This window comes from Oreochromis aureus, linkage group 18 (genome assembly GCF_013358895.1).
Source record: "Oreochromis aureus strain Israel breed Guangdong linkage group 18, ZZ_aureus, whole genome shotgun sequence".
NCBI classification, from domain to species: Eukaryota; Metazoa; Chordata; class Actinopteri; order Cichliformes; family Cichlidae; genus Oreochromis; species Oreochromis aureus.
In genome coordinates, this window is record NC_052959.1 from 31,764,957 (window position 1) to 31,775,009 (window position 10,053).

The 10,053-nt window shown below is 44.3% G+C and overlaps 1 protein-coding gene across 2 annotated transcripts in view; it reads left to right on the forward strand.

Moving 5' to 3' along the window:
* The window catches only part of efr3a (EFR3 homolog A (S. cerevisiae)), a 113,769-nt gene that overhangs the window by 64,749 nt on the left and 38,967 nt on the right, over positions 1–10,053 (forward strand). For both annotated transcript variants that reach the window (XM_031735200.2, XM_039602009.1), the window contains exon 8: positions 7,174–7,314. In XM_031735200.2, coding sequence (XP_031591060.1) covers positions 7,174–7,314 — 141 coding nt within the window. The remainder of the gene's footprint in view (positions 1–7,173; positions 7,315–10,053) is intronic.

Here is a 10,053-nt window from a genome sequence, read left to right on the forward strand (position 1 = left end):
TGCACAGTGGCTGTGTGAGTCACTCCTGATTAGCAGCATGAAACGAAACAAAACAACCCAACAAAGAGCCAGTAAGACCAGCATCATCTATACAGCAGCCCTATAACATCCTGCAGGATGGAGTTTTTATCACAGGATGTTGGTTTATTACAGAAAATAAGAGGAGTTGGGAGTAAAAGTTTAATTTTCTTGCATGCTTTGTTCATCAAGATGATTTCTCCAACTTTATTCTACTTTTCTGATTTTTGAAGAATAAGTAAAATGCTAACATCTGTCTGTGCAAACTGACGGTTCAGCATCGAGTAGAGGGAAGCTTCTCTCACGAGGCAGTTAGCAGTTATTTGAGGAGTTTACTGGTGACAGTTTGGCTAAAAAGAGCTGGAGAAATAAAGAGTGGGTGGTCCGCTGAGGATAGTATCACCTCCCTGCAGGGTAATCATTAGTCATCTGTAATCAGGCACCTTATCATGTTGCTTTGTTCATGCCAATGCAATCACACGCAGCTCCATGCAATCACAGGAAGCATAGCTGAGCTGGAAACATGTGATGTGCATTTTATTTTTTCTGATAAACCAATTTTCTTCTGCTTCTCTCGTCGGCCTTCCTCGTTTCTCAAAATCTGGGAGGTCGAATGGAGGAAAAGGCTGCCTGGATTCATCAAAAATCTCTCCCTGGGGAGTTCAGACTTGTTTCTCCATGGATTGAAACATCTTCCAGTGGCAGGTGAACATTTGTTCTGCACTTTTCTGCCCATTCGGATGCTGACCTCCCTCCTTGGAGCAGCTCAGCATCACTGCGGTCCAGCAGCATCCTGTCAAACAAAATGTCTTTCTGCAGGGTCGGGGTTTGTCGGTTTAATAGTGTGACTCAGAGCTCGCCACTGAAACACAGTTTGACTCTGGCCTCTCAGGGAATCGCTGTTGTGCTTGTTTGTTTGGTTTTTTTCTTTCTTCTGATAATTTTGTCCCCGAACTCGGGCTCGACAGCATGTTGTCGGCTTTCTAATCGAGCCTCAGGAGGCTGCTGGGAAGCAGCGGTCAAGGGCGTTGGATACTCTTAATTGCGTCTTGGGGAAGGTGGACGTGTCCGGCGTGCAGAAACCAGAGAGGAAGGCGAACAAAGCCGCCTCCTGCGTCACGATTAACTGCCTGCCTGTGTTGCTCATCAGCACACACACCTACATACAAACACGCAAACACACTCTCTCTGCCACCTTGGAAACGACTTTGACCTCTAACTTGTCTTAACTCCCTTAATCTTTGTAATCACACCAGCTTCTCTGCACCGTTGTTTCTTTAGAGCACACTTCTTGATTAAATGCACGCACACAACAGAGGCCTCAGTACAGGATTGTGTACTCTATAAATACATCCATTCTGGCATTTCACAGTTACTGACAACTGTGGATCTGAACACAACGTACGAATGGAATCAGAATTTTTTTTTTTTCCTGATAAAAGTAGACGGTCATAACTTTGTCATTTTGACATGCAACTTTCTTTCTTAACCTTTCTTAACATTCAGTTTAGGAAGAGACAGCTGAGGGTTAAGAGGACAGGGAGTGAAGAAGGGAGTGGTCCGTGCATCAAGGAGGCTTTCCTTAGCATATTCACATTTAGCTAACCCCGCTGAAATCCAGTAAAGACAAACACATTGATCTTTAGGATGTGCTGATTGATTCACAGATTCATCTGCTGCATTGAGTAACCTGCAAGCATCAAAAGCTTCCAGTAGCTGCTGGTTTACACATTAAACATAAGCTCAGAAATGAAAAGTAAACCAGAATTAAGGAACATGTTTGCATCATTCACATGAACTCTGTGTTTCATCTCATAGACCTTGATTTACCTCACCTGCTGTCTTTTTCTTACTCCTACTGTGTGTACAATAGTAGAACAGTAGGAGTAAGAAAACGATAATTGGTCTATTTTAATATTTTTGTATGGCTCCCACTCTGTTAGAGGTACAGCTCTGCTAAACCACTCCAGTATCTGTTTCAAATTAAAAGCCCTCTAGAGCTTTAGTGGACAGAAAGTATTTATTTCTTAACCAGACTTTTACTGTGAAATCTGCAGAAAACTCCAGATTTTTCTGCTGATTTCACAGTAAAAGTCCTGTTAAGAAACGCCCAGTGTAAGAATATCTACGGCTGACAAAGCAACGTCTTAAGCTTAATTTTAAGAGAGTAGCATGTTTCTGTCTCCTGAACCCAAACAGGGAGCTGCTTCCACGGAGGCGGGGCCTGAAAGCTGAAGGCTTTGCCTCCCATTCTACTTTTGGAAACTCGGGAACCACAGAGCGGAGCAATATGGGGTGTGTCCTTTAAGACAGCGGTCCTCAATCCCCGGTACCGGTCTGTGAGTCGTTTGGTACCAGTCCATGAGAGTTGAGGCTCGGGTGTGAAATTTAATCTTTTTCAGGGTTTTTATCGTTAACTCTGTTTCCCTGGGTCTTTTCCCATGTTGTAGCTCTGAGTCTTATTTTGAAAAGAAATATGTATGGGTTACCATAGCGACCAGAGAGCATTAAGGGGTAGAGAGGAGGATGTTACTCTCAATGTTGTTGGCGCATTTCAGGAGGACGCTGCTAATAAAGTTACACAATTACACAGTGAATTTGCGTTTATTATTATATTTACAAAATACCACAGTTTTTGTCTTGGTCGTATCATTTTATTTTGTTGTATTTATCCGCTACACATTAAACCGGTCCGTGGCGCAAAAAAGGTTGGGGGACTGCTGCTTGATGATATGATGGGGCCTCATTAGTCTTGATCTGAATGAAGAAAGCCAAGAGAATCCAAAATGGGAGAAATGTGGCCTGTCTTTCTAGTCCCAGTTGAGTTTTTAGATTGACTGAAGCTCTTTATTATTTCCATGTTTAACCCCCGAAACGCCACCATTTAAAAAAACTAAATAAATAAAAATACTGTGAGTAAACTTGTTTCAGACTGTAGGACCTCACACATGAACTTTTCACATGTGCTATAAATCATTTCAGACTTTTCTTTTCTCGTGGAGGCTTGAAATTGAGTTTCTGACTGGTTTTTGGGGATTTTTTGTTCTAGAATGTTTTAACCATTTTTTCCTAAAGTGATCAATCATCAGGAAAAGTCCGGCTTCAGCAAAGTTTCTTCTATTTCATTAAATAACAACAGCCCACCTTCTATAACATCAGAGATTTTCATTTTTGTCTCATTTCCCTGCTTCTAACAAGAAATAAGCATTTAATTTCCCCTGAACCGCCCGTGTGGGCTGTCAGTAATTGCATTGTTTCCCTCCTGAGAGCTGGCTGCCTACAGTCCATCTGTGACCAGGCTTATTGCTTGGGAAATGATTTACTATTGCATTATTTTATCAATATAACACATAACATGAGGCTCTCCTGGTCTCCGGCCAGGACTGTGGATTCCTGGCAGCTCTGCAGGAAATGACAAACTCGTGCAGAACAAGTTTTATGTCGTGTATTTAGAGTCCAGGACCAACGAGACAGCAGAAGAAACTAATTGGCGGCATCCTTCCTCCATCAACATGAAGCATTTGGAGTTTGTTGCTTAAAATAGGCCCGGGTTGTGGCTTTGTGAATAATAACTGTTCTCTCAGAAACAAGGCAGGATTGGTCTGCATTTATTACAGTACTGCAACACCTCAGCAAACAGCGTTCGAGATGATTACCATGACCTTCCCCAGTCGTCGTAGTTACTAAATATTCAATATAGAAATCTTCAGAAAGTTCAATAATTCATGGTGACTTAAAATCCTGTCCTCTTATAAAGCGGTTCATTCGTCACACAGACAAAGCCATTCCCAGACTTCGGACCTTTGCGGCCAAGTTTGAAATGTCAAAAATCTTCTGTGGCCCACCCAGACCCTGAACTCGGATCATCAGGTAAGCAGAAAGTTTAGTTTTTGATCATTTGATTCCCAAACAACAGCTTTAAAATCCAGTTTAAATTAGATTTTTGTCCACCTGATGCTGAGATGAGACGAGTTCAGGACCAAAAACAGGTCCAACAATATTAACTGGAACAACGACAGGTCATTAATAAAGCGCGTAGCTGTGTGTCAGTAGTTCAGTTTCTTTTTAAAATGTTAATATTTTATGGTTGTTTTAAACTACATTAGAAAATCTGAGACTACAGGCCCTCAAACTACACAGGTATTATTGTTGTTGGGTTTTTCTTTATAAATACAGGCGCTGTCTATACAAACACATTTAATCTCAAACCAAATCAAGTTTATATCCACAGTCTCATTTTGTGAGTGTCAACATGGCTTCAATGGAACTACATCAAATTTCCCCCCATCTCTAAGAGCTTCGAGGGCCTGTAAATATTCACAGCATGAAGCTGAAGTTTTACAGGACTTTGTTAAATATGATAAAGTTATTGTACAAAAAGTCCTGCTGACTCTCAGGAGGTCAGGCAGGAGGCTCTACCTGGTCAGAGGTGGCAGATCTCAGATTTCGCTGGTTTTATACGGCATGATCCAAATGAGGAGTAAAAGGTGAGCGTGGACAGTATAATTTAGTTCAGAGCGCTGGATGCTAAACGCCATGCTAATCACATTATAAACATAATAAGCCAAACGCAGTAAGAGGAAAGATACGCTTGCATTCATCCTTACTGCACACCCCTAACCAGCAGTGAACCTCTGGTGTCCACACGCATCACTACAACAACACGACTGTTTCCTGTTTGTGCTCTTGAGGCCGGTTTATTGGAGCGCAGGTGCAGGACAACCGCCATCCTCGGGGATTCCAAATTTTTAGGGTCTCCTAAAAATCAGAATGATAAAATATCAACCAGGACCCCAAAGCAAAGGCAGGAAATAGAAATATAAAAAATGGTCAAATGTAACATCCATGTTGACCTTACGTGGCTCATGTACGTCGCTGACAGCCCTCTGCAGCATCTTCAGGACCGCGGTTACCGACCGCACCGCTTCACGTCAGTCTCAGTCAGCGCGTTCCTCAGAAGCAGGAAGGACGCTCCCTGCAGCGGTGCTGTCTCGGACAGCTTGCACACCTCAGATTTCACACCTCGCCCAACGAGCTCGAGCTTCAAATAAGTTGAACTTTAACCCTGTTGTCAGCTGACATTTCACAACAGGTCCAGTCTCATTACAGAGAAGAGAGCCCACGGGTGTGAGAGGACTCGCTTCTCATTGGCTGGAAGGTGACGTTTGTAAATTACAAAACAGGAATCCTCAACATTTCTTATCTCCCTCTCTTCCTGCTCTTCCACATCTCGGTCCTGCTTTAGACGTCATCGTCTGACAGCTCATTAGGATTACTTTTGTTATTTTCTGATATCAGAATTCCCTGAGCTGCAGCTGCAGCTCTAAACATTTCTTGGCAGGCTTACTGTCACCTCTGCAGAGCCGCACTCTGAAATCTTCTGCTCATTATTATTTACTCATTCTGCTGCAGCTCCTGCTTCTCACACTGTTTTCTTTTTCTGCAGGTGACAGTGATCCACCAAAATCTGTCAGGATTTGAGTTTTGGCTGAAAAGGCAGCTCAGTTATTAAAGCAGCTCTGCATTCATGCCTGCAGAAAGCAGGTTTATTTATTATGACAATGGAAGAGAGTCGAGTTTGCTTCTACAAATTTATGTGTGAGTGAAAACGGTTTATTTCAAGCAACAAATGGGTTTATTGGGAACGAGCAAAGGACTACAAGCTTGTTAAAATGTGTTATTAACCCTGAAGTGGAAAGTCTGTGTATGTTTAAGTGTCTCCAACACCTTTATTTTGTCTTTTAAGTGGTCAGACTCTTTCTGCAAACCTTGAATGTCTGCAGTTGTTTTCTGCTCCTTGCACAGATCTGATCACGCAGGGCAGCAGCCACCTCAAAGCACTTTCTATTGTAAGGTAAAGAGCCTACGATAATAGAAAGAAAACCCCCTATTAGCAAGCTCTTGGTGGAAGTGGGAAGGAAAAACCTCTGGCAGATCCAGGCTCGGGGAGAGGTGGCCATCCGCTGCGACCGGTTGGGGTGGAGGGAGGAGACGGGACAAAAGAGCTCCAGCGGTTGATGGCAGGTAGACCTGCCTCTTTGCAGCTGTTCTGGAAAACCAGCAGAGAGGCCTCATCTCTGCAGAATGTGGTCTCACAGATTGGCGTCTCATCCTCGTCAGATGCTAAATAACCCAGACTGCATCCGTTTGATGTGGCGTAGCAGCAGCTCTGCTCTGAGCTCCTCAGCCTGTCTCTAAGGCTGAGCCCATGCACTCTTCTGCTGCTTACATCTTCGATCTCATTCCTTAGGTCACTACCCAAACTCGTGACTGTGGCTGCGGCTACCTGACCAGTAAATCAAAAGCCACTGCTTCCTGCTCAGCTCTTATTTTTTGCTTGTGAATGTCTACAACGCGTGGGACACAAGGGCACGGCTGCTGTTGGCCGTTTCTATAACTCTGTGTTTCTTCTCTGTTTACAGTAGTTTGATTTTTATCTGGTTACTGTTGATTTTATTACAGTTTTCCCCTCCAGAGTAACACCGTAATCCTCAGCCTTTGAAGGCTTGCAGCGTTAGTTTGCGACAGCTGACCCATCGGACAGGCAGCCGGCCTGAACGCTCAGTTATTCAGTCAGTTAATTGACAGAAACCTCGATGATTCAGCGATGAGCCAATCAAAGTTGTTATTTCAGTCCTGACTTCTTCTCGCTTTTCTGATGTCACAGTGAAGGAAAACCTGTTAAAATTTGTTCCTTGCACAGACTTTGCATTGTTTCTGTTTCCTAATGTAGACTGTCTGCACACACACACACACACACACACACACACACCTACCTCTGGTTGAGGCAGGTCGATACTCTCATTGATTTCTCCTTTTTTTCCAGCTGCTCTGATTGATTCTTTTCAGATCTCTTCTCCTGTTATTCTGTACTTTTTCTTTCTTCCTCCCTCCCTTCCTTCCTCCCTTACTCATGCCCTGAAAGCTTCTCGCGTCGTTCCTCCCGTACAGATTTTTGTGTTCGATATAATAAATTGATTCTTGGTTGTTGTTCAGTCATTTAAACTTTAAGTAAATAATTTGCTTCCTTGTTTTCAGTCCAGCTTGTTTAAGGTGTTTGTGTTTCTTCTTGTAAACGGTCGCCGGGGGGGGGGGAAGATTTCTCATTTTTCTTTCTAAACAACCTCTCTGTTGTTGTTTTGCTCTCTCTGGCAGGGCGGGGCACCCAAACACACCATCGGGGGCGGGTCAGGATGGCGAGGAGAACCCGTCAGCGCTGGCTGAGAACTGCTTCAGAGAGCTGCTGGGCCGAGCAGCCTACGGCAACATGAACAACGCTGTGCGGCCCGTGCTGGTGTGAGTACCTGAAGTATCGTATACTCGCCCCTTTACTCCTGTCGGTGTGTGAGGATTCAGACTTACTATCAGGTATGAGAAGCTCCCCGTAAGTGTTCCAGATCTCTTCCCCGGTTTATTATCAGGAGTACGGTGGATCCACGAGTGTTTCAGAAACGGAGCATTTAAGTCTGTCTGTTGTCTTTTATTTTGAAAATTGACGGGCTTCTCCCTGCTTTGCCTGTATTTGACTTCCTGCCTCCTCGTCTGCTCTGTGAGCCGCAGGTGTGTGTGTGTGTGTGTGTGTGTGTGTGTGTGTGTGTGTGTGTGTGTGTGTGTGTGTGTGTGTGTGTGTGTGTGTGTGTGTGTGTGTGTGTGTGTGTGTGCGTGTGTGTGTGTGTGAATTCCCGGGGTTAGAACAGAGATCTGATTCCCAGTTTAAAAGACTGAGATAGTGTTACCAGCTTTTTTCAGTATATGCAGTGTTTGATCCAGAGTTTGAGCAGCCGTGCTGAATCCATGCGGCGCTGCGGTCTGTTATTGATTGGAAAAATAATGACAGCATCTCTGTGTTTGCTCCACATCGCCTCAGCGTCCTCGCATTCCTGCCGCCTCCTCGTCACTCCGCGGAAACACGGCAGATTTATATTACATGTTGGGTTCATGACAGAGCGGAGGAGAGGTGACGGGACGCCACATAAATCCGCCACCAATAAGCCAACACACACACACACACACACACACACACACACACACACACACACACACACACACACACACACACACACACACACACACACACACACAGGTTTATATATATCTATACTCTGGCTTTCTTTCATTTTCTCTCTCACACCCTCTCTGACTCCCAGCACACAGAGGAAATTAAATGAGCTCTGTTATCAGCCGCCACGTGAATGCTGCACACCGCCTCCAGCCGCTGATCATGCCCCCCCTCATCAACCCCTCCTGGGACTCTGAGATCCTCGACGCTGCTCCTGTTGGATGCACCGGCCTGCTACTCGGCACTGTTCACCTAAATTGGACAATTACTGAGCGAACGCTGAGCCCGCTGAGGTTTTCTCTGTTTCTGCACCGATGAGTGGAGGCGGTTCTTTTATCCTCCGCGGCTCGTGCAGTTATTTAAAGTAGCTGTTTAGGATTTTGTGTTCAGCAGCCTGGCTCTGCAGGCGGTGCTGTCAGTTTGGTTGGTTTAGGCTGGGCCTCAGTTCCACCTGCGATACAGACGGATGGATTTTATAAAGATGCCAAAACAAAGAAGAACAACAGGAACAGTCACAGTTTATACATTTATATAAATATACTTTTTATTAAATCACATCATGTTAGAAATGCAAAAACAAGCCATGCGTTACTGCTGCTCTGCCTCTGTAGATGAGCTCTGAGCAGCGTCCAGCCTCAGACCATCACATGCATGTTTCTACATTTCATCACAGGAAGTACCGAGCTGCTGTCAGCCTGCAGCAAAGTTGCCCAAATCAAAGATGATGGCAAACTCAGCTGAGAGTTTATCTGCACATGCACAGCCTTTACTGTAGCTTTAGAGTAGCTTTGCAGCTGAATAGTTCAGTTCAGTTTAGTTTGGTTTTGCTGGGAAAACTGAGAATAGTTTTAATTGCCGTTACAGCAACAAGTGTTGCTGCTCAACGGCTGCACCTCATTAAAGCAGTCCACACTGCCTGGGCTGACCACAAACTGAACAATCAACTGGCCCAGTGAAAAAGTGCTGTTAAAGTATCTTAGTGAAGATGGACGCTTTTAGATCTTTATTTTTTAATGGGTTGAGTTGCTTGTTTTAAAGTAACACTGTATAAAACATGATATGTTACATTTATCAGTTGTGACAAATCAGTTTTTAAGAAAGCTGAAGTTGGGGAGGGTCTGCATGCAGCCACCCTTGGAAAAACCCAGAATCTGCTTTAATGGTCATTCAGTTCAGTTTTATTTATTCAGCGCCAAATCACAACAACAGTCACCTCAAGGAGCTTTATATTGTAAGGTCGACCCTACAATAATAGATACAGAGAAAAACCCGACAATCATAAGACCCCCTATGAGCAAGCACTTTGGTGACAGTGGGAAGGAAAAACTCCCTTTTAACAGGAAGAAACCTCCGGCAGAACCAGGCTTAGGGAGGGGCGGGGCCATCTGCTGGGACCGGTTGGGGTGAGAGAAGGAAAACAGGATAAAGACATGCTGTGGAAGAGAGACAGAGATTAATAACAAGTGTGATTCAATGCAGAGAGGTCTATTAACACATAGTGAGTGAAGTGGTCATCAAACCGCGTCTTTATTGATACGCACTGAGGTGTCAGGACTGATCATTGAAGGTCGTCAGATATGAGTTAAACTCACAGGCCGGCTGTGAGAAAAGAAATGAGCTAAAATCATTTTTCGCTCTTCTTCTGTGTTTTTATTGTTGTTTCTTAGCCTGGAGTCAGAGCGACGACTGTTAATTAACTGTATAACCGCTGCTTGTATTTTCAGACGGGGGAGCGAGCCTCTTAATGCTGCCATTAGCAGTTAATTACACAATACCACTGTGGCTGTTTGACATCTGCAGGGCCTCTTCAGGAAGCGAGCGGCAGCTTTTCTCACTTCTCACTGGTTTCATGCCTCAGAGCTTTTTCAAATAAATACTTGAGCGCTCGCCGTCCTTTCTTCTTCATTTCTTCCCCCTTTGTTCTTCCTGAAACACGACCTCAGGCTGACCTCACATTCGTGACCATCTCATCAGTG